Here is a 25,018-nt window from a genome sequence, read left to right as displayed (position 1 = left end):
TATATCTATACAATACAATGATACATAGAATTTTTAGGAGTGCACTAACTTTTATTTATGACATATTTAATTAAATAGAAAAAAAATAATAGAAACACAGATACAAGAATCTCTGAATAATTTTTCAAATCATAAAAAGAAAATAGTTACAAAAATTTATTCTTGAGAGTACGTGCAAAAGATACTCAGAGCAACTGTGGATTAGAAATAGTCAACATAAACTAATTCAATATTTTTCTAATTTGGGGGAAATCAAACTGAAGCCATCGATGATAGCGGCATTTGGCGACTGGTGCGACGGAAACACAGTCCAATGTAATAAAGAGTTCAAGAATCATCACCAAGCGGCAAAAAGCAGCAGCTGGAATGATGAAAAGTTCCGACTACAGCCATTAATCTTATAAATACTATATCCACGACACGACACATAGCCTCAGACCAGAGGGATACGAGATGCTTTCTAGCACGATTATCCACTCATACAAGAACATCTAAAACCTTACAAATACAATATCCTACATGATACATACAAACATACACATTGACTCAATCCCTGCTGGATGAAGGATGTCTTTGTGCACCTGGAGGTGCTGTTGGCCTCGGGAAGTAGTTATTAATATGTGCACCTGGAAAATTAGGAGCCTCCACATACGGACTCTGTAGTACAATTGTTTTAGTTTTAAAAGAGCAAAACGGGAAAAAGGTTAATCAGTTGGACTGCTAATTCCAAAAGAAGTTCATACGTTACAGATCAAACAAGGTTATGAAGTAATCTCTGAAATACGAAAGAAAAATATCCGACTAGTGTGAGCATCATCATATTATCTTTTTTTTTTTTTTTAATATTCGTGAGTGTGTGGACAAGCTTACGCGCACCTCAACTAATCTCACGGGACAACCGCCTGGGGAAACACATAGAAATTACTAATTCCTAAGGTAGGTGGCCATCATGGAGTTTGAACTCATTCTCTCTTAATTAACCCTAGCCCTTAGACCAATGAGTGACCCATGATGCATATTAACATTTGATGTCACACGTACGTTAGGAAAAATGCAATTTCCACTCTCAAATTACTACAATTTAGACTCCAATTTTTCAATTCAATCACGATGTGAGCCCCACCGTTACTTTTGTCAAATTTCTATTATACGGCTCAATTAACCCCTAAATTATTGAAAATACAGCAATATAGCATCCAATATTATAATTTTTGCAAGTTTAATGAGTTTAAAATTAACATATTAAAGGAAAAAAGAAGTCAAAGCGAACATAGCTCAACAGTAATTAACATATATCTCCAACCAAGATGTTGTGAGTTCGATCCCCCATCCCACATGTTGTTACTAAAAAAACAAAACAAAAAAATAAACAGAAAAAACCTATTGTACCGCAAAAATAACTCAATTACAAAGAGAAAAGATGTGAAGTATCAACAAATTGTAGTCAACAACAAAACTCAAATTGAACTACGTATTATATTTAAAGATAAAATTTATTAAAGTGCAATATAAGAAAATTTTAAGATCAGATGAAAGAATTTATTAAAGTGCAATATAAGAAAATTTTAAGATCAGATGAAAGAGAACACAAACACGCCAGACGCAGGGGAAGTGAACACCGCCGCATCAATTGTATTAGAACTTATACTTTCTGTTAGACTGTTGTAATATTGTTACTGTGTTAGCCATTCTCCCCTGTAACTGTACTTGGTCTATATATATGACCATTTGTTCATTAAGTTATAAAAGTATTATTTACTCTCTAGTTTTAATGGTTCCTCGGTTTTTTAAACTTGTTGAGACACAGTTTTGGAAAACCATTAAATGTTTTCGCTTGGACAATGCTCCTAAATTGTCTTCTGTTGAGTTTTTCCAGACCAAAGGTGTTCTTCATCAGTTCTCTTGTGTTAGCCGCCCTGAGCAAAACTCAGTCGTTGAGAGAAAACACCAGCATCTGTTGAATGTGGCTCGTTCCCTTCTTTTTTCAGTCTTGGTTCCCATCCAATTTTGGGGAGAATGTGTTCTTACAACATCTTTCTTTCCTGATTAATCGAACTCCTTCACTCCTACATTGGAACACTCCGTTTGCTTGTTTATATGGTAAACGAGCTAATTACTCGTCTCTTCGAGTTTTTGGATGTCTGTGTTTTGCATCCACATCTCCTCACAATCGGTCCAAGTTTCATCCAAGGAGTGCTTCCTACTGTTTTCCTTGGCTATCCTCCAGCAGTGAAGGGCTACCGTCTCTTTGAAATTGAACACAACAAATTTTTTATCTCCCGAGATGTGGTGTTCCATGAAGATGTGTTTCCGTTTCATACTATCAATCTGGGAGAACAGTTTTTGGATCCATTTTCTGATATTGATCTACCAAAGTCACTTGATTTTTCAGGCATACCTACTGGTTCTGATGCTCCATTGCCTCATAATACTGTTATGCCTCCAGTTGGTGCCACTGTTGAGCCTGATTTTGTTAGTTCTCCTGCTGTTGCTTCTTCTACTGATGCTAATGATTTGGCCATTGTGACTGATTCCAGAACTGGTGTTGTAGTTCCTAATGAGGTGCTTGGTGTTCCTTTTGGTTCATCCACTGATATACCACCTCCTACTGATGTTGATACTCATGTGCCTGCTTCTGCTAGTCCTTCTACTAATGATGAGTCCACTGATTTACTTGGCTCTCTAGAATTGTTCCTACACCAGTCATTCGAAGGTCTAGTCGGCAGTCTCACCCTCCTCCTTATTTGAGGCACTACCATTGTGGTTTAATCCACTCTCGTGATGGTCTTGACTACGTAGAGACTTTTTCTCCCGTTTCTAAGATGGTCACGGTTAAAGTTTCATTGACTTAAGCGGTTTCTTTGCAATGGCCTCTTGTCCAGTTGGATGTAAATAATGCCTTCTTGCATGCGGATTTAGTTGAAGAAGTTTACATGGACTTGCCTCTCGGTTACAAACATAATGTTGTTACAAACATAAGGTTTCTTGCTTCGAAACCTTGTGTTTTGCCAATGGATCCTAACATCAAATCCCTGTTTCTGATGGAAAACTTTTAGAGGATCTTTCTGTGTATAGGCGCTTGATTGGACGATTGTTATACTTAACCATTTCTTACCCTGACATCACCTCCGTGGTTCACAAACTCAGCCAATTCGTGTCACAGCCTCGGCTATCTCATTTAAATGCTATACATTCATTGTTGTGATATTTGAAAGGCTGTCCTGGGCGTGGAATTTTACTACAGCCTTCACATTCTTTTTAGTTGCCGGCTTTCTCTGATGCTGATTGGGCATCTTGTGTAGATTCTCGGAAATCTACTGCGGGCTTTTGTATTTTTTTTTGGACGAGTCTCTTATCTCTTGGAGAAAGGAATGCGATTAAATAAAAAAGGTTGATGGAAAAAGGAATATATCTAAAAGAGATCGTCACCAACAAAGGGAGAAGACATGGTCAGAGTTGGAAACATCGACACAAGCTTAAGAGTAAAGTGAGAGAGGTCGAAGAAACCCTTCCTTCAAATGAAATGGGTCCTGTTTCCTCTTGCAAACACGAAAAGGAGAGTTAAGAGTACGGGTCCATTTCCTCTTGCGAACGAGAAAAGGAGACAGAGAGACCCAAAAGGAAAAAAAAAAGATTGTTTGCATTTAAAAAAGAACTGATTAAACAGATATTGGCGATTAACTTAGAAGTTTGTTAAAAAAGTAGTTACAAATTGGTTGAAGAGGGTTTAAGGCAGAGACATATGTGTATGTTCAACATGTATCTGACACCAACACTCTGCTTAAAATACTCGAGGACAGTTTATCCTTCTGCACTTGATATTTGCTACTTTACATCTTCACTTCTCAATATTATTCATTCTAAACATTCATCCTAGAGATCCATGCTTAGAAATAGAGACATTAGATAAATTTCATTCAATTCTTGTAACCAAAAAACTGAAAAGGTTACAACTCTAAAAGAACTTAAGATTATACCAAAAAAATAACAAGTCTTTGAGGAGAAGCACGAGAAGTACCTGTGTTACAAATGCAGCATAAGATTTTTCTTCAGAGCCTGAAGATTTCAACGTTGAAATCGGAGAAGCATCATGGCTTGATTCACTTCCATTCAGTTTATCTACTGAACCTTTTACCACCGTTTCACTCTCATTCACATTGGTGGACTTAACCCTCTTCATCCACATACAAATTTTGAAGTAATAACCACTTAGGGAACATGACATAACCAGAACATGTTATGGAGTAGTAAAATAGAACAGTACCTGGAAAATTTTACCAAGTGTTTTCAATCCCTTTGCTCGTGCACGGAGCTCCTCCTTCCTGACGTGGTTCTCTTGAAGTACCTGAAACAGTTTTTAATCATTATTTCATTACTAACAAGAAACGCCAGATTATAACTGTTACTAGTCAAAAAAGGAAAATACGGATACACTAAAGCAACCTGTTGACAGACACGTGAAAGTGTGGCCTCAATGTCAGCCACGTTCAATTTCCAGAGGGAATCAATCATCAGTTTCTTATGAGATTGCACATATTCTTCAAGCTCTTCTTCAGTATAATTTCCTTCAGCACTAAGTTGCTTTTTCATGTCCTCCTGAAGTTGAATCAGTGCAATAGCACCTAATGCACCAGCACAAAAACCAGTTCAATCAACCGACATTAATGTTCTTCAAGCAGCAAGCTTAGGTGCACAGAGCAGGTAATGAAATTGCTGTTTATACATTCAATTAGAAAAATCTAAACAAGCTTAAATGTTGAATTCAAATTTTGATTTTAACAAAACTATTGGAATTTTCACCAATTGGTCTCATATTTCCGGGATAAGAGTCCCCAATCATTATGTTCAGAAATATAACAATCCCAATCAAAGAAGAGATCTCATTCAATCATATAGTTCTCAGCTCTCTCATAAAATGAACTACCATTTACGCTGGCATTTGAGATGATCTTCTTTAAGACCCTGTAAGTTCTGATCTTTGGTTTGAGCTTATAAAAGCGAGCCTTTCTTTTCTTGTACAGAAGAAACCTGTCTTTAAGACCCAACGGATTCCAATTCTCATTCTTGCATTCTACTGATATTAATTCCACGATTGGTTATGCATCTTTGGCGTCCTCTCATCCACCCATTTTCTTGCACCCAATTAGATCCAACTTCTTGTGGGCAAATGTGTTTTGAAATCTTTTGGTTGCTGAGTGTGTTCCACACCATGGAGGCGGTCTCCCAAAATCTCCCTCAACTCGAGGGTATCAAGCTAGCCTGCACCTTCAACACTTCCAAATGGTTCCTTCTTCGAGGTTCATCATGACACCGACTTTTGACTGCACAAGCCGTAGAGTTTTTCCATTATTCTTGTAAAGGTGGCCGATAGGATTGCTACAGGATAGATTAGGGATATTTTTAAGATATTGAGGATATATTGGTAATTGTGTAAGGAGCTTTAGTTATAAATAGAGGGAGGAGGAAAGGAGGAAGGGAGGCAATTAGTGAGTATGGTTTAGGCTTGAGTAAGAATCCTCAAGAAAGGGGAGGGTCCAAGTACCTTGAATTACTTGGTAATTATTGTAGTTCTTATACATTTTATATATCAATATATCGTTAGTGTTTGAGTTCTAGTAATTTTGGAATCAGAGCTGTTTGGTTTTGGCCATGGAATTTGAGATAGATGAAGTTTTACATGAAGGGATGTTGACAATTTTACGTGAAGAAATGGACCAATTAAAGAACCAACTGATGAAGGAAATGGGCTCAATGTTCCAATCTATGCAGGAATCTGTGGCCCAAGGTTTCAGAGAAATAAGAAAAGAGATTGCAGAAATAAAAGAGGATTCTGTAATTAAATCCTAATAGGGGTGGTATAGGGCTTTTTTTTATCTAGTTGGGGTGTTATTATGAAAGTTCCTTTATCAAATAAAAAAAAAAATTCTTATTACGAGGCTATAAATATGTAATTCAAAGCAAGTACACACATGGTTGTAACCTACTTTATGAGTTAATAGTCTCCAAGATTCAAGAATCTTTTAGCTTTTGTGTGCACCATACTGTTTGTTTTAAATCAAACAAGTTATTAGCCAAGATCATAGCATAAGTGTGCACAATTACACATGCAAAAGAGTAAATGAAATAAATCATTTTTCCAATTTGAATAGATTAGAGCTCCTTGAGGTGGAAGGGAAGAACAATGATGAAAAACGGAGCTGAAATAATACCAGTCAGCCAAACAGTATTACAAGGAAAAAAAACAAAAACAGGGGGAAAGAATGGACTTAAAACAACAATATATGCTAACCTGTGGCTGCTGTGACTTGGGATTTTATGAAGTGCCCTTTGTTTCTAAACCACTCCGCAACAAATGGCACACCCAGATAAATTGCCTTCTTCCCAAGCTCTTTAGCAGCCTGTCTGGCATATATATAGCCAATTGTGTTTAACATATCAACTCCATAGGCTGCACAGAAACACAAAGACAAACGTAAATAATCAGAATAGAAATTAGGGGAAAAATGTGAATGAAATAGGTCATGAACCATATTGTAAGATGTTAATAGTGCTTCCACTATGCTTTTTATACATTTTGTACCCAATATCTTCATTCTTGTACCCAATATCTTCTTGTGTATGCTAATAAACTAAATGATGTTAGTTTGATTATTAAACTTTAGTCAAATCCCATAAAATGAAATTTAAGGGATTGTGAACCTTATCTCTTAATTATCAGTAAAGATTGGTTTTGAGTAATCTCTAGCAGAAAGTTGGTTCATGGTTGCACCAATTAGTATCAAAGTAAAACTCTCGTATAGGCCAATGGCTACTATTGATTTTTTTCCAGAAAAATGAAAAAAAGGAGATCTTAATGACGAAGATGAGCCTTGTAATCTTGTGTTCAATATCAAACAGCAAGTAATAAATTTCAATGAGCTACTAGATCGATTAACCTCAATACATCAACCCTGATTAGTGATTACAATTAGCGTAACCTTAATATAGGTTTTTCCCAGCAAGTTAAAGATGCTAGGTTGAGATGAGTTTTGGTTAGAAGTTGGATTGTAACCAACGAGTGAACACATTTGGTACCTGTCATTTACGCCAAAACAATTTTACGTCCTCGAAAAACCCAGCAATCCTTGCACCCTGGACTTCACCATATATAATACCCACATGCTCTAAAATAGATCTTTGAAGGCCATGAATCTCATGGTCGCCACCTTTTTGAAACCAACATTTGTTCTTTCAGTTGCTAGAACATAGTACTAAGAGATTCAAACTTTTTCAAAAAATCTACTAGGTTGATGTAGTAATTTGTTAGGTGTTTAAATGTTAGGGCTCTCTTTGTAATTTAGCTTAAGTAATTTATTTTTTTAGTGTTAGGTAGATTATTAGTTAGTTACTGTGGTCCATAAGCCAAGCCTATAAATAAAGGGTAAGGCTTCCCCTTTTCTGTACACTTTTTATCATTAATAAAATAACCAGCCTAAAGCTTTTCTGCTCCACCATGAGTTTTGCAAGAAATATAAAGTCACTAATTGCCTGTTGCCCATGAGACCTAGTTTTTTTGAACAGAAGATACAAAGAATGACAAAAAAAAGTAAAATCATAATTACAAAGGATCAATAAAAACTCCCCAATTAGCATTCATAAGAGAGGGGGAGTAATGTGAAAATGAATCAACAAGAGAGCAAGGTAACTCTCATCATAGGACCTTCGTTTGCCCTCAAGTAACTGCAAATTCCATTCAAACCATAGCTCTGGTAATAAAGCTTTAATAGCATTCAACCATAAATACCGAACTGAAGACAATAAATGAGAAGCCTCGTGTAGATCTAGTGAAAAATGAAAATAGTGGAATGTAGTGAAAACTGAAAATAGTGGAATGTAGTGAAAAATGAAAACAGTGGAATATAACCTTTACAGAGTGCAAGGTAATATAATCTTCTCTTCAAAGCATCCGCAACTTTAAAATTATAGGACGTGTCATTTAATGGTAATATCAAACCTCTCTATGAATGAAATCCATCAGGTGTGCATCTTGTTTATACTCTTTTGGGAATTCAAGTATTTTAGTGAATGATAGTCGCTTGGTAAGTATATATTCTCAGCCTAACAACTAGTGGCGCCTACTGCTTCAACGGTCTTGCTAAAGTATACAATTCTATACATACTTCATTGTTAGTGAGAGGACTCCACCAATTTCTCACTAAAGAATCTACCACCGCCATAAATAATTCATCAAACTATGACAGGACAAATACTAAAGTAGATCTCAACTTCTGTTTTAAGTATTAAATTTACCTATGTGCACCTCCCTAGTAAAAGCTTCTCTTCCTTGAGAAATTTACGAGTGGATATGAGACCCATTTTTAAGCCATTTGTGAGCGGAGTTGTGGTTGCACTGAAGTTTCGAATGAACTATTCATCAAAAGTTTCCAGGCCATGGAAGTTTAGTTCACCTTTGCAAGTTTCTGCTTCAAGACCACTCATGTAGCATGTATTTCTCAAATTTTGTTTTCATCAAACCAGATGCTATCCTTCCCTATTTACAGACTACCTATTCTGTGCACATACTTCGTAATTATTATATTCTAAATGCTTGTAAAAAACATGCTATGCGGCTAATAACTTAGAAGCATATGAAAGTAATCCTGATGATCTGGCATGCCTACCCACACGAATTATGGCATATGAGCTTTCTACACTTCATTACCCTTTACCCTTTTATATTGATCCTCAGAAGGACCACATTACCTGCGTTGGAGAGCCTTGCTACTTCAGCTTCAGCATTATTAACAAAATCGTCTTTGTTACCTTGAACATATTGGTTTAGTCGACCTCTCAAAATTTCTGAAAGCTTTTCTTCTCTTTCCTTTTGGACAATCTGCACTGGAAAAAAAAAAACTTCATATTGCATGCTATGCAACTTTGAATGATGATAACACTCAAGTGAAAGCATAAAAGATAAAAAAAACTTCGTTCTTGGTTCAATATCAAAATTCAAACCTAAACATTTTTTTTTTGTTCCATCGGTTTAGCATAACTAAATTTAAAGCATCACAATGGTGTTCTATGTCTAATCTTTTTGGGAATTATTCTCCTACTATTATTTGTTCTAATTGGGGTACTTCCTGTTCCCATTTTTAGCTTTCGTGTTTTGTATTTGTTTCTTTGTCACTCTTTCGAGAGTTTGTATAGTTGAACATTTATGTTCCTTTTCATTATTTCAATGAGAAGTTCGTTTCTTGTTAAAAAAAAAAAAGTTTATTAGTGAATCTGCGGCAAAGCGGAGCCTCTGATGATATGGCGGCTTGTGCTGTACTATCATTTTGGATTCCCGGCCTATTTCGGCACTAGTTAAATGGGGCGAATCACCCAGATCTTGAATCAACTAATAGATCATCAAATCAACAGGGACCCAATACATTCTCCAGATGAGTTGGGAGCTTGGGCAGCCTGCACGCGCGAGGAATTTTGATGTAACTAACTCTACTTTAATTCGTTAGTTTAGTCTTTTAAGGTAGTTAGGCTTTTACCGTTAGTTCACTATCCTTTTACCATGGCCTTATAAATAAGCGTCTTTGTACATTTGGTCATGGATGCTATCATCAATAAGATTTGATTCATACAAACCACACCAATTTTGGTATCAGAGCGCCGCAAATCCTTGGGCTTTTCAAGAATGGCAGGGAAAAAGAATGCTCCGAGTGGGGGAGATTCTTCTCTTGCCGAAAAAGAGGTGGAAATTGCTGCTGCCCGCCCTCTCTCCATGATCATCAACCATTCGTTTACTGATGGTTGAAGAATCTGTCGAAAATCTACAGCAGAATGTGGTAGAGATTAAAAAAATCCTTCATGTGCTGGTAGACAAGATTGACAACATACAAGTAAACCAGCTGAAGACGAAGAATGGGAAAGAACCATAAGGGGGAGGGATTACAATCATTCGTGAGACACGCTTTCTAGCCCCAAGAAGTAATCAAGAAGACCTTCCTATCCAAGGAACCCACCCTGTTCTGACAAAAAATCTTCCTATCCAAGGAACCCACCTTGTTCTGCCAAGAAATCTTCCTATCCAAGAACGCCACCATATTCCTCCGCGAAACCATGACATCCCCCAAAATCATAACCAAGATTTCCATAATTGACCACTTAGAGAATACCATAATCCTGTTTTTGCCCCTCCACGTTATCAAGATTGGCCAAGAAACTATAATGGCCATCGAAGATTCCTGTAGAGACAAAATGTTTACCGTGACTCTTCAAGTGATGAGGATGACTTACAAACTTGGCATGAGGGCAGGCGACAAAACAGATGTCATCCCTAGCACCATCGGGAACAAAACTACTACAAAATGAAGATTGATCTCCCTTACTTCGATGGCAAGATGGACATCGAAGGCTCGAATGGATTAAAAATGTTGAGAGCTTCTTCGATTACATGTCAACTCCGGATCATAAGAAGGTAAAACTGGTGGCCTTCAAACTCAAGGGCGGCGCTTCAACGTGGTGGGAGCAGCTGGAAACAAATCGCCAATGTTTCGGTAAGTTTCCTATCCGTTCTTGGGAAAAAATGAAAAAACTAATGAGAGGCCGGTTTCTACCTATAAATTTTGAGTAGATTTTGTACCATCAATATCAAAACTGCAAATAAAGAACACGTTATATTAGTGAATATACAGAAGAGTTCCATCGTTTGGGGGCAAGAACTAATCTTGGAGAAAATGAGCAGTACCAAGTGACTCGATTTGTTAGTGGCTTACGAGCTGATATTAAAGAAAAACTCCAAGTTCAGCCTATTGGCTTTCTTGATGAGGCTATTGTCACAGCCATAACGGTTGAAGAGCAGCAAGTCAATAGGTTTCGGGTTTAATATCGGCGTCGAACCTTTGATGACGATCAAGCTAGTTCTTCCAAGAAAGGAAATCTTGCTTTCGAAAAACCTAGTACCAACAATACATCTACTTCAAGAGCCTCCAAGATGCAAGGAAATAAAAATAAAATCTTTAAGAATCTTGAACACAAAACTCTGGCAACGTCGACTTTATCTTCTGGATACAAGGTTTTCAATTGCTAAGAATATTTGGCTCGAATCTTTCTTTGAATTTCAGAAATCTCTCCATCCTAATCAGCTTGTAACTACATCTTCCTAAGATTGCTCTTCTAAACAAAAAACATGTTCTTGCGAATTTTGACCAGCTCATAATTAAGAGAGGCTAGATAAGCATCAATTGAGAAGGAGATAAGCTAGAAATGTACTTGAAGGATGAAACTATGTATTCATTTGATGTAGTTAAGTAGCTGCTTCATAGCTTTTCTCGTTTATTAGCTACTGTTATAGCTTTTATTTTAGTAGCTTTACTTTTACTGCACAATAACAATAGTTACTCATGTAACTCTTAAGCTTGAAACCTCTAAAATAGGTTGCAGTAACAATAGTTACTCATGTAACTCTTAAGCTTGAAACCTCTAAAATAGGTTCCAACCTTTTAATGAAAAAGCATTGAATCATTTCTTAAAAGACCTTGTGAGGTGCTGCATCAAATTGGTATCAGAGCACTTTCAATCTTGGGTGCAAGAGATGGCGGGCAAGAAAAGCACTGTGGGAGACTCTTCTCTCACCGAAAAAGAGACGGAGTCAGCATCCCTCCTCTCACCACGATCATCAACCGCACGCTTGCTGTCAATTGAAGGAGACGTGAAAGTCATCCAAAAGGAAGTGGGTGAGATTAAACAAATTCTGGAAATTATCCATGAGAAACTCGAAACTTTGAGTGTGCAACAATCTCCGGTTAGAACTCCTCAAAATTCTGCAAGATTGGATCAAGAAATGTGGATGGAGGATCAAAGGACTAATTACCTACAGGAGAAACACCCTACACCACTAAGAAGAGTCCAAGAAGTCAATCGGAGACCAAGAATCCTCCAAGAACAGCAACTTTTTCATCAAGAATTCAATAGGAACCCTTTGTTTCAGCGACATCGTGAGTTGCTAGTCGATTCCTCAAGTGAAGAGGAAGATGACCTTTCTGCATTTGAAGGAGAACAACTAGGTATGGGCTAAATCCTAATAGGCCACAAGAAGCTAGACTATCACAAGAATTTCACAAGAATCGTCAATATGAGTCAACAACCAGGGAGAATTTTTTACTGGCCTCTAATTTTTTCCAAGGAAGACACCCTTCAGATAAGTTCAAATAACATAGAAGATGAATTTCTTTTGAGTTTTGCTGATTATTTTGATGGAAGGGGATAAAATTCTATTTTGTTCGGAGAAACTTTTCACTAATGCTGTAGAATTTGATAAAAATCCTAAAGAAACTCGTGTGGCTAGAGTTGAGAAAGGTTTGGTTGAAGCTAATATTATTAGAGTTGAACAAACCGGAGAAAGTTCAATTTGCCAACCTCAAGAATTCGAATCTGATTTGCTGCACGAAGGTCATGATGTGGTTGCATTGCAGTTAATTTCTTTGGAGAACCAAGATCTTACTATAAAAAATTTGGGTTTTTTACAAATTGATAATATTACTGGTTGGGTTTTTGGAGTCTAGATGCTGCTGGGGTATTTTCTGTCAGTTCTCTTTGTAAACCAAAAGGTCTTTCTGTGGAATTACCCTCTGATTTTTGCTCTAAGTTATGGAACTCTTGCTACCCCAAAAGGGTGAATGTTCTTATGTGGATACTGATATATGGTAAGGTGAATACAGCTGAGGTGCTTCAGAAAAAGATGCCTACAAAGGCTCTCCAGCCTTCCTTTTGTGTTCTATGAGAGAGGGCTTCAGAAAATCAGATGCACACTTTCTTTCTGTGCCCTTTAGCAGCTGTATGTTGGGCTGAGTTGCTGAGTTTATTTAATCTCTCTTGGGTTCTAGATAAAGATTGCTCAAAGTCGATTTTTCAGTTGATGTTTGTCCCCCGTATGCATCCTAAAGCGAGTCTTCTCTGGGTTAACGGATCAAAAGCCCTCATTTCGGAATTATGATTTGAACGGAATCAGAGGATTTTTGAAGATTGTAAAAGTTTGTTTCTTGTTAAAAAAAAAAAATACTGGCGGGAGTGAAGAGGTTGAAAAATTCAGAATTTTCATTGAACTTCAAGAGCATAGACTACAAGAGAATGCAAGAAAGCTCTTCCTTCCAAGTAGACTTCAAGAGTGTAGATCCAAGAAAGAGAAAGATTCAATGTGTGGGAAAGTTGAGAACCAAACTCATTCGGCTTTGAGAAGTATTGGGATGAAGAAGAAAGTGGGTAGTTTTGTGAAGAAACCCGAGAAAAAGAAGGTTGATAATTTGGAACACTTTTGTCTCAACAAACTATTGCATCAAAATTTATTGGGATTTAATTCAGTTTGGGGAAGAGCCTCACAAAAAATAATGAGATGCTTCAACGGTAAGACAAACTAGCAAAAGGATCTCCTGACTTTAAATAAGACAAGCAAGGGCATAGAGAGCCTCTTCAACTTCTCATACTAACGAAAATTAGGAGGGACAAAATGGAATAAAAGCTCCTTGAAAAACCGAATCATCGGTCTTTGATTATTCCATAAACTAAGATAAAGTCGGCAAAGAGGCAATTGGGTGGGGATCATGACTCTTGGAGGTGGTTTATTGACCCCTCAAGCAGCTTTAGTTGCAAATCTCTTCCAAAACTTATCCACCGCAAATGCCATTTTAGATAATTGTCTTTGCTTCATAATTTGGAAGGATAATTATCCCAAAGAGTAATGATTTTTATTTGGGAGGTCTTTCTTGAAAGTATTAATACAGCTTATAGGCACCAAAGAAAGAATGTTGACTCTTATGCTCTCCTTGAGTTGGTGTTCTATGTGCAAGAAGGCCTAGGAGAGTCAAGATCTATTTTCTTCCATTGCGATTAAGCCTCAAAGTTTTGGAATTTAGAGCTTTCTGCTTTCGGTTGGTTTATTGTTTTGAATCAAAAAGTAGCTAACGACCTTGTCTCTCTCTCTCTTTTTTATTTTCTTTAAACAAGAAACAAACTTTTCATTGATAATATGAAAAGGTAGAAAAAATTTCAATGATACAAGCCCCCAAAGGAAGCAAAAAAAGAATAAGAAAAACAATCAAAACAAAGAAACAAAAAATCCATGAAATAGATGAGATTTGCAGCCTAAGAACAGATGCTGAAAAACTGTCATCAATAAAGCCTGCCAATTCAAAAGGACTGACTGTTGAGGAGGAAACCAAAACAATCACTTAACACAAACCGATCGCTCGAATGAAGAAGTAAAGAACACCAAGGGAAGATAAGAAAACTATAATATCTCAACCCTCAAAACTACTGAAAAGCAAAACCAAACAAAAACTTGTTGCCCATAATTAAAGCGGAGCCTACCTACAGTGATTGGAACTAGGGTAAGGCCTACATCTTCAAAATATTTTAAAAAAACTTTGATTGTCTGCGCAAGAAGTTTTTTTGACTACCCAAAGCTGCTCCCGAGAAGGAGAAAGAATGGTATCCATTTTTGCAGAAGAGCGTAATTGGTTGTTATCCTCTGCAAAAAGTAAATTAAAATCCTCTGTAAGGGAAACCTCTGATAAATCTTCGTTAACAACCTCTTGCTCTTTGAAAAAAGGTAAGTATGTTCCTTTCTCTCTTCTCTCTCCTCTCTTCGAAGGTCGCTGAAGGAAGATTGTTTGGAGGCTTCATCTTAGGTGTTCTATATCCATCGATCGGATTGTTTGGAAGGCGAACTTTTTGATACTAGTTTCTGCATAATAGAGGTTAGTAGTTGTCGAATTGATGGTAAGTTTTTTTGCATTTGGGCTGAAAAGGACCATCTTATGCTTGAAGACGTGAAGAGAAAAGAGATGTTCTCTCTTCATCCAGCTCAATTTCTTTGGCTTGACAATCACACGGCAAGTTTAGTTCATAAGCCGCTTCATTCCTCCTTCTTTCATCATGAGTGAAATGAATCTGGTACTTGTCGTATTCATAAGCTGAAGATTAGAAATTCTTGGTTTGTTTCATGTATTATTTGGCCATTCACTAGAGGAAGAAGAGTCATATTAGTTCCGGTTTGCTCTAATATGTCAGGATGGAATGACTTCTGGTCTATGTTAAAAAAAATTTCTGCTAGGAATGCCGAACGGCAGATGAGAGAAATCTCAAGATCTAAAGAAGCTATGATGGGGAAAGATTCTGACATTCATATTCAAAGGCAGAAACAGGGCACAACCTACGCTGAAGTAAAGGTATTTGTTCTAAAAAACCTTCTTCTTTTTGGAATTTAAATGAGAATTACTTAGGAGAAGAAGGTAATGTAGTTTGCAACAATCATCCGGAATTAGCTGCTTCTAAGTCAAATCAGGCGCATACACCAAACCCTCGTACAAAGACAGTTCAATGGTGCAAGAAAGAAACCGAAGTGTTGAGCTTAGATTGGAATAATTTAATGGTGGTTTCCAGATGTTGTGCTCATGACGATTGGGCCAAGATCTCTGCAGCGTTTAAAATTAAATATTCTCAATCTTGTGTGCTTAATCCTTTCATGGTGGACAAAGCTTTATTTAAGCTCTGCAGTGGCCGATTATCAAATTTTAATGAGTTACCTGGTAGGTGGCGATAGGTGAATGAATTTCGTCTTAAGTTAGAAAAATGGAGCTTTAATAAGCATAGCAGACTAGATTTTACATTAGGTTATGGAGGTTGGATCAAAGTTAAAGATCTTTCTCTTTCTTTTTGGAACCGAGGATGTTTTGAAGCTATTGGGAGGTATTGTGGAGGTCTTGTATCCATTTCCACTAGAACTTTGAATATGTTGGACGTTTCAGAAGCCATTATTCAAGTTGAACCAAATCAGTGTGGACTTTTGCCGGCTTTCGTGGAATTACTCCCACAAGGATCTCGGTCTTTCATTATTCGAATTTCCCAAGATCAAAACTCTGCTCGATACATGAGGCCTTATTCATTGTTTAAGCACGGAAATTTAATGAACTCGCTGGATATTGCTAGATTTCAGACAGTAATGGAAGTCGAAAGATCTTTTCCTCTTGGTTTTGATGTTTATTCAAATAAGAGGAATAATATAGCAAGCCAAATTCCATCTTGAACCGGTTGGAATTTCTAAAGTAGACTGCCAGCTCTCTGATTTTAATTGCCAACCAATATGCAATGGAAATTCTAATATTACAGCAGTTAGAATTAATGAGCCAACTAATGAGCCAATTAACGAGGCACCTCTTGATTGTAATTTTCAGAAGTCAAAGGTTTTTCCTTTCCTTTTGCGGTAAAGAAGTTACACGGTCGTATTGAGCCCCTGCCTTTTTTCTATACAAGGAAAAAAGCAAAGAAGTTGACATTTGATAATCTGGAAAGGATCAATTCAGCTGAAAAATTGCAATCAAATTTATTGAAGGCCTTTAATGAGGAGAGAGAAAAGCAGTCTGATTGGATTTTTTCTCAAAAAAATTAACAGTGACCTTTCAACTTCTCTTTCACATGGAATGATTAATTCTACCAAGGTTGGGGATCCTATTCCTTCATCTTCTCCTCTCCCCTTTGTTGATGATTCAGGTTCGGAGATCAGTATTAGCAGTCCTAATTCCTCCCCCGTTCCCAATTCAATAGAAGTATCTAGTGAAGTACTGCGTGCATCATCCGTAGATCAACACATTCAATCTCTTTTTATTGAAGAAAAGGAAGTGCAAGAGTCCGCAGCCATTCCATCATTTTTTGAAAAAGTTGGGATTCAATTAAAGAAAGCAAAAACAATGGGTTCTGGGTTCAAGATTCTGATTTTTCCAGCAAAGAAGAAGAATTTTGCTGTGGGTTTGTAGATTATTTCGATGATATGGAAGATGATTCTCATAGGAGTGCAAAGATTGGAGGAGATGAAAGAAGCTTGAAGCAAGAATATACCACAAAGTCTTTCCTTCACAGAAGACTTCAAGAATGTAGACATGAGAAGAAGTATTTTTGTTTGGATGAGTTAAAAAGGGCATTTTCAATTGGAGTATTTTTGAACCACAAGAAAAGGCAAAATTCCATTTTAAAGATTGTTCACAACCTTCTAACTCCACTGCATTTAAACTCGAGGACGAGTTTTCTTTTAAGAGGGAAGGAAACTGATGTAATTACCAACCCATTAGTTTTATTAGTTATTAGTTAAAGGCTGAAGTTAGTTGGTTAGCTGTTATTAGTTAGTTGGTTGGCTGTTTTTAGTTAGTTGGTTGGCTGTTATTAGTTAGTTCTTGTTAAATGTCTTTAACCCTCTTCTATACAAGGGGCTGCTGTCTTCATTTGTTGTGTAGTTTTTTCAATCAATAAAATTCTCTCTCATTTGGTTTACATCAAATCTTCCGAGTCATTTCTTCTTGGATATACAGTCAAGGTCGTAGAAGAGCATTTAGTTGTTGATGCTGCTTTTGTTAACGGTTTTGAAAGTTCTAGTGTGGTCTCCTCGATTCTTAAAGGCTTTTATGGCTGAAGATGAAGATTTTTTGCCAAGTTTCCTAAATTTTTATGATTTTGTCATTGTTCTTTCTAATTCTTTTGTTTTGTTTCTTTTTCTCTCCCTTTAAATAATTTGGTTCCTTTTCATTAATCAAATGAGAAGTTCGTATCTTGTTAAAGAAAAAAAAAACTCTTGCTCTTCCAAAAATTCTGCTGAATCCAATTTTAGATGATGCCTTTTTTGTTGCAACCACTTGGTGTAGGCTTGGCAGAAGTTTCTGTAATTACTATTCAAACAATATTTTTGCTAATTGGAGTGCTTTTTCATAACCTCCTTTGGCTAGGGGCTGACTTTCCTTCCCTTTGCTTTAAACCCTAAACCCTAAGATCTTGAAGCATCCAAGATCTTTATATACAACCAGGTGGCCAAAAGTCAAAACCCTAAGATGAAAAGCTACTTACCTAGTTATCAGGAGTTTCCTAACTACCAACTAATGTGAGGACTATAATAGTCCACAATTTCAAATTTAGATTGTATCAAGGGTTTGAATTTTTAGGTGAAAAGAATGCCATCATATCATAGTGAAAGTTATACCCTCATCTTCTCTTGCAACCGTTTAGCATCAAATTGCTCCCCTTCAGTGAAAATGTCCAGAGAAGCCATTGATGCCATGGCGAGCTGACCTATGTATTCCTCAAAAAGTTCACTTCCGAAAAGCATCGCAAAAATTGCTGCAGGATCAATAATCGCATCACTGCAATCAAAGACAATAATGTAAAAACTTAAAAAAAAAAAAAAGGAAAACTTCACCCAGTAATTAGAAAAATAGAAGTACAAAGAAAAGGAGAGAGAGAGAGAAACTATATAGATGGGGGAGAAACTGACGTTGAGATTCCAGATTTCCCATGAGCATCATAAGCTTGCCTTTGAGCTGGATCACTTAATACTTGGTAAGCTTCACCTAGAACCTGATTCCAAATAAAAAAAGGAATGTTTAATTCTGCACAAATTTGCAAAGTGGAGTAACAAATAGAACGTGAAAAGCTAGTGTATCTGATTGTAAAGAAATAAGTTCAAAACACAACATAGACCTTACCTGGTTTCTAGCAAATGATTTCCACAAGGTTAAGGTAAAATCCATAAAACCAAATTACAGAAGTCCCATTTGTTGGTTGAAATTTCTGTAAGCAAAAACTAGTGGATTCTCATAACGCATAGTGATTTTCTAGGTGTTCGGTGCAGTCTAAATTTGTAATCTTTTTTATTTATTTTCTTTAACAAGAAACAACTTTTCATTGATATATGAAAAAGAGAAGAGGTCAAAGATACAAACTCCCAGAGTGAAAGAAAAAGATTAGAATAGAGGCTCGACAAGGAACAATATAATCAAGTTAAAAACAATACAAGTTAAAAATCATGACAAGAGGGGCCAAAAAACTTCATGAGTGAGACTTGGGGCATTACTAATCTTCCGAACTTAATTAGTTGAAGAATCCAAAAATGATGATCCCTGAAGTCATCCTTCAAATCTTTTAAGTAAGCTTGAAGTAACCGAGTCTGCTCTCAAAAGCTTTAAAGTAAAAATCTTCAAAAAAGTTTCAAACAACCAAGTGAAATTAAAGCTTCCGCCACTTCGCTTCCAAAAAAGAATTCAGAATCACAATGAGATAAAGCCTGCTGAGTTTTCAAAACTACTCCTTGCTTGCCAAACCAAAGCATCCAAGCTGACTTCAAGGGAAAATAACCTCGAACTGACAAAAACCACCAGAATGTTCAAGACTTGGAAATGCCTTTCAACTTCACAGGATATCATATGAAACCGAAGAAAGATAAAAGATGTGACCTTTCAATCTTCAGAAGACATAAACAATGGGCGGATCCAAGGAGAATCTAAACCTTTTCTGCTGCTTCTAACTGAGAATGGCCTTTCAGCTTCAAGAAGACCCTCACTTTCTTTCTTTCTTTCTTTCTTTTTTTTAATAACCGGGAGGCAGAGCTCTTCCCCCTATACCTAGGGGTACCAATACCCACCCAAAGGCCCGAACTTCGGAGACATCAAGGGTTTTTAGTATTAAACTCATCGGAAGGTTCGAACTTGAAACCTCTAAACCAGTATGACCATGAGACCCCAAGCCATTGCATCCCGCTTTCTTTAAAAACCTCAAACTGATGTTTGGAAAATCTCAAAGAAAAACAGATCTAGGAAACTGAAAGCACTCCAAGTCTTGAAAAGACCTTTCAACTTCTAAAGATATCTTCACACCTGATTTTAATGAGGTGATCTTTTAACTTCAAAACGACTCCTGCTCTGTTTACTTACTTCATCTCTTTGAATGGAATGTGATTTAGAATAAGAATTGTTTCTCACAGATGTTCCATGAAAGAATCTTCATGAGATACGTTCAAATGGAACAAGGGAGATCCAAAGGCTGATTCAAAATTCCAAGTATTTTAATTGTAACTGATTGATTGGTACAAGAGAAATACCTACTTCTTCAAAAAACGAGGTATCTCTTCTATCTTTTCATCTTCCTTGAACAAGAGATTAGCATCTTCTAGATAGATAAGTCACGAGAAATAATCAAAAGGGACTTTGAGGGAATCTGAAACAGTAGGCGAGTCTAGAAAACATACACTAACCGCCAAGTCTTCCTCATTATCTGAAAAGTCAAGAGGCACACGTCGAAATGCTGCCAAATCGTAGGTTGAGTGAATTGAACCGCGAGAGGCACACGTCGAAATGCGGCCAAATCGTTGGTGGAGTGAACCGAACCATGAGAAAGTGACCTTTCTGCTTCTTCATTGCCTTTCTTTGGCAGAAACAATATTTAATCTCTTTTAATTTTAACGATATTTCTAAATAAAACTAACATTATCTTGTCACAACCAACCCTGATTATATATTTGTAATTGTTGGTGGCCTCATGGCTTCTGATGCTCTAGAATTTTTTTTTTTTTTTTGGAATAAGATACGAACTTCTCATTGAAATAATGAAAAGGACATTCAAACAAACTCTCGAAATAGTGAAACATGAAAGAAAATAAACAAATAAAGAACTTAACAATTAACAATAAATACATCTCAGTTGGAGCAAACATGCTAGGGGAATAATTCCTAAATAATTTCGATAAAGAACACCATTGAGAAGCCTTGAACTTAGCTCTATTAGGGATGTTCAAAAAACCCGGTGACCTGAGCAACCCGGACAACCCAACCCAAACCGTAAGGGTTGGGTTGGGTTAGAAATTTTTTTGAGTTGGGTTGGGTTGATTTTTTCAAGAATCGAAAATTCGATTCGGTTCACAGGTTCAATAAGATTTTGGTTGGTTCAACCCGAATTGAACCAAACCGTTCATTAATTTAAAACAAATATTATATATATATATATATATATATCATATAATTAAAAGCTACGGTTTCCTTATACGGTTCCCCTTCTGCCTCTCCCCTTTTCTCTCACCTCCCCTCGCCCTTCATCCTCCCCTCCCTCTCCCTAATCTCACCTCCTTGATTTCCCTCTCTCCCCCACCTCCTTGATTTCCTCACCCTTCGTCTCCCTCTCCCTCTCTTCCGTCTCCCATCTCCCTCCTCCTTTCTTCTCTCACATCTCTCGCAATCTCACCATTCTCACCTTTCTAACAATCTCACCATTCTCACCTCCCACCATCTCACCTCTCACTGTCTCTCTGGTCACTGTCTATTACCGTTCATCGCCGTTCATTGTTGTCTGCTGGCAGCTAATTGCTGCTGTCCACGCCCTTCAGTCTGTCGTCCGTTCCCAGGCCAACCTAGTTTACAAAAGAAGAAAGAAAAAAAAAAACAGCAACCTGATGAACCGACCCGACCCAACATGAATGATATAGGGTTGGGTTGGGTTGGCCATTAATTTTGGTTCCAACGGGTACTTGAGCTAGTCAACCCGAATTTTCGGGTTGGTCCCAAAAATTCCTCTAACCCAACCCAAGCTAACCCGTGAACACCCCTAAGCTATATTGAAGCGCACTGATGATGATTGTCTCTTTTCTTCAAATACTCTAGAGTTCCCTTTGAACCATATCTCGTAAAGCATGGCCTTAATAGTGTTAAGCCAAAGAAGATTGACTTTAGAATTCAAAGGGGGCCCGAGGAGAAGCTGAAGGACATTATCTGCTGCTATGTTGCTAAATGCCCATGACAGATTAAATTCCTCAAAGATTAGTTCCCAGTAATGTCGTGCAAAAGGGCAATGAAAAAAGATATGAGTCAAGCTTTCTCCATTAGAATGGCATAGAGGACAGAAGGATGGCATAACATTAAACCTGGGCAACTTTCTCAGCTGTATTCCCATTTAGAAGAATCCAAGTGAAAAAACTCACCGTTTTGGAACTCTTAGTCTTCTAGATTGGCTTTACATAAGTCCGGTGGCATAGATTTGTCTGAAGGGGACTTGCGAGCTCTAGAAGTTTTTTTGGCAACTTTCTTCCCAGTTTGAAGATCCAACTAAGCTTTTTATCTTGTCTCAAAACCAAGCCTGATGGTTTTTATTGTTTGTTCATTCTGTATTCCTGTTTTCCTTTCATTGATTTTCCTTATTTCTCTTTTGGCTACTTTCACTCCCATTAGAAGTTTGTTTCTCGGAACATTGTATTCCTTTTCATTAAATCAATGAGAAGTTTGTATCTTGTTTAAAAAAACAAAATAAATAAAACTGACACGATCTTTTTTTTCTTTTCCTTTTTTATAACTCAAGAATCAAAGCTTTGCTCTCCTATATCCAAAGAGACACTCACACCCACCCTAAGACCCAGACCCGAAAGACATCAAGAGCTTTTTGTATTGAGCTCACCTGAAGGTTTGAACTTGAGACCTCCTACCGGTATGACCAAGAGACTCCAAGCCCTTGCTGATGGGGTCACCCCTTGGAGGCTAAAAGTGACATAATCTTTTCGTCTTCAAGAAAACTTTTTCCTCGAATTTTTTCGTATATATAAGAAACAAAATTTCATTGGTAATATGAAATAATCCATATGACAAAAGGAAGGGGGAGAAAAGCCTCATAAACCATTCCAAGTAGCCAGGAAAACTCATAGTTGGAGAAAAAGCTTGCACAGACCAAGATAAAGCCAAAAAAACACAAAACAATGAATAATCTCTCCTCTCCCTAAAATATTTTATTGTATCTTTCTAACTAACAATTTAAAGAAAAGCTTTTGGTAACCACCCTTGGCGGTTGCTTCAAAACTGAGAGGAAGACTAGCTTTTATGACATTGAACCATGAACCTCCACAGCTATTATAGATGCACTTCCTTAATAACTCGGAGAGAGTAGATTGTAATTTTTCCGGACCGAATTGAACAAAGTAAGACGGCAACTTTTGAAAATAAGTGCTTCCTCGCTTGTCCAATATGTGACTGATTTTCTCCAAGACAGGAGTCCAAATATGAGGAGATTTGGGCACCCCTCTAACGGCATCCCTAAGAAGATCATAGAAAAAGAGTTTTCTGCATAGAAAACCAAATAGCTTCATAGATGATACGAGATCATAGGAAGAATTACCTTTACAGTCCCAAATATTCGCTACTCTTGATATTTCCTCTTCATTTGTATTAAATTCAACATAATTGGTGAGATTAATCTAACCCACAAGATGAATTCAAAAGTCTTAACTAAATTGAGAAGGTTGATGATTTTGGTGTATACTAAAAGAAGAAAGTTGTCATCAGAATATACATGTGTGTGTATGTGTTTCATTCTAGGTTCAACAAGACCACGCTTGACATCCTTTCAAGGATTATACTCAAACAAGATAACCCACTAGGAGGAAAACAAAAAGGGAAATTGGGTCTCTTTGCCTAAGGCCTCTAGGAATAAATGCAGAAACTTCCGGTCAAGGGAAGCCCCTTTTGGCCTTTAAATGAGATTCTGGCAAACTGATTTCGAAATTAATCAAGGATTTATATCATCCTACAGAACTTTCAAACTATTAGGTCAAGCAACACTCAGTAGCCCAGCACAGAATTTCAGCAGCAAGATGCACAAGCATGCCGAAATGGAAATATTATACACACGTTGTTTGTGTTTCCTTGGCAAAAAAAAAATTAAGAACAATTTTAGCCAACTGAATCCGTAGAACAGAAAGATCAAGATGTCATCCAACAGCCATGCATAAACTTCGGGCTCAAATCTCTTCAAGAGAACATCAATACTTGCTTCAACAATTACCTACCTATCAGCTATCACCAGCAGTATTCATGACTTTACAAGTGATTGAATTAAATGGAATGCCAACATTTCTCTTCATCAATCAAAGAAAAGTTATTACCGTAAGAACCTTGAAACACAAAACAGTTAACATGTAATAATGAACAGTCAGAAACCATTCGATACTGTTGCACGTCAAACAATTATCAAGAACGGTTCTTTTGTCTTTTTTTTTTTTTTTTGTGTGTGTGTCGTGTGTGTTTTGGGGGGAGAGGGGGTGGTCAGTTGATACATTCAACAAAGCATGCCTGAAATTTTTGTGCTGCCAGAGGATCACTTGGGTTTTTATCTGGATGAACCTGCCGTGCCTAAAATCCATAAAAAAAAAAAGTTGAAATTATTGATAAAAGTACCAGTCTACCATGCAGAAGAACAAGTAGCGCATAGACAAAATATAGAGTAAGATTAAAATGATTCATTAAACCTTAAGGACAAGATTGTTATGAAAAGACTAAACTCAAAGTTTTGAAACAATAAAAACTAAATTGAAAAATACCCAAATATTGACAACTAAAGCATTATTTAGCATATTCTGAATCCAAAATATAACAAATAAATCAATTGCTTTACATAAATGTTTTACAATGAAGTCAAGAAAGTTAATCATTATTATTATTTCTTTTTTTGAGTTCAGCACTTAGCTGGCTGGGGATCAAAACATGGTAATAAGATCGAGTTGACAACGACATTATCATTAACTGCACTTGAATTTGCTTGCTATAGACTACTAAATATTTAATTGACTAGTCCTATACAATTACTGCGTGTGGGAAAAATGAAAACATCTGAAATGCGAACATTTAGGGTCATAATGGTAGCAAATAAAGCAGAAACCACAGAGGAAAAATAATACGAGAAATAAGTGCACATGGCGTTAGATTCGATACGCGAGGGTCTGTATATCAACAATATCGAATAGAACCAGCCGCAAATGATTGCTCATATATAACAAAAGAGGCATGAATATCAAATCTCTCCAAATTAATCTGAAATGTGTACAGAGCATGAGTTGATACAGAAGAGGTAATCGAGTCCGAATGTCATGGTATTCTCCGTAACGAGAACATAAAAAGTGGTAATTGAAGAAAGAGGAGGAAATTAAGCCGAATATCACAAAAGCTGGGTAGAAATAATAAAAACGAAAACCACCTTGATGTAATAAGCTTTCTTGATTTCGGCCTCCGTAGCCGCGGGGCTGACTCCAAGCACGTCATAATATTCCGTCTCCTTCACCATCTCGGACTTCCGATCAGACGATTGAATTTTATGATGTAGGAGTTTAAAAGTCCCCGCCGGCCTTTTGCTAGAATGAAGGTCGGAATGCCGGGTTCAATTGTTGGAAAATGTTAAGGTGAATAATTTATTTATTTAAACA

The 25,018-nt window shown here is 37.0% G+C and overlaps 1 protein-coding gene across 1 annotated transcript; it reads right to left on the bottom strand.

Moving 5' to 3' along the window:
- Window positions 1–293: 293 nt before the first annotated feature.
- LOC111011801 (chaperone protein dnaJ 10) lies at window positions 294–25,004 on the bottom strand. Its single transcript, XM_088119348.1, has 10 exons — window positions 24,793–25,004; window positions 23,892–23,951; window positions 18,287–18,369; window positions 17,996–18,155; window positions 8,743–8,872; window positions 6,290–6,448; window positions 4,444–4,622; window positions 4,265–4,345; window positions 4,019–4,174; window positions 294–657 (listed from the first exon to the last, which is right to left on the bottom strand). Exons 1-10 carry the CDS (start codon window positions 24,877–24,879, stop codon window positions 547–549), a joined length of 1,206 nt encoding a protein of 401 aa, XP_087975474.1. The 5' UTR covers window positions 24,880–25,004; the 3' UTR covers window positions 294–546.
- Between the last annotated feature and the right edge of the window lie 14 nt (window positions 25,005–25,018).

Source organism: Momordica charantia, assembly GCF_013281855.1.
Source record: "Momordica charantia cultivar OHB3-1 chromosome 11 unlocalized genomic scaffold, Mcharantia_2.0 BLBB01000011.1, whole genome shotgun sequence".
Classification (NCBI taxonomy): domain Eukaryota; kingdom Viridiplantae; phylum Streptophyta; class Magnoliopsida; order Cucurbitales; family Cucurbitaceae; genus Momordica; species Momordica charantia.
The sequence above is the reverse complement of the archived record's forward strand: the minus strand, read 5'-3'. Positions and strand labels throughout refer to the sequence as shown.

Coding starts and splice junctions, on each gene's coding strand:
- LOC111011801 (XM_088119348.1), bottom strand. CDS start 24,879: ATGGTGAAGGAGACGGAATATTATGACGTGCTTGGAGTCAGCCCCGCG. Junction 23,952..24,792: donor AGAAAGCTTATTACATCAAG/GTGGTTTTCGTT, acceptor TATGGATTTTAG/GCACGGCAGGTTCATCCAGA. Junction 658..4,018: donor ATGCTGCATTTGTAACACAG/GTACTTCTCGTG, acceptor ATTGTACTACAG/AGTCCGTATGTGGAGGCTCC.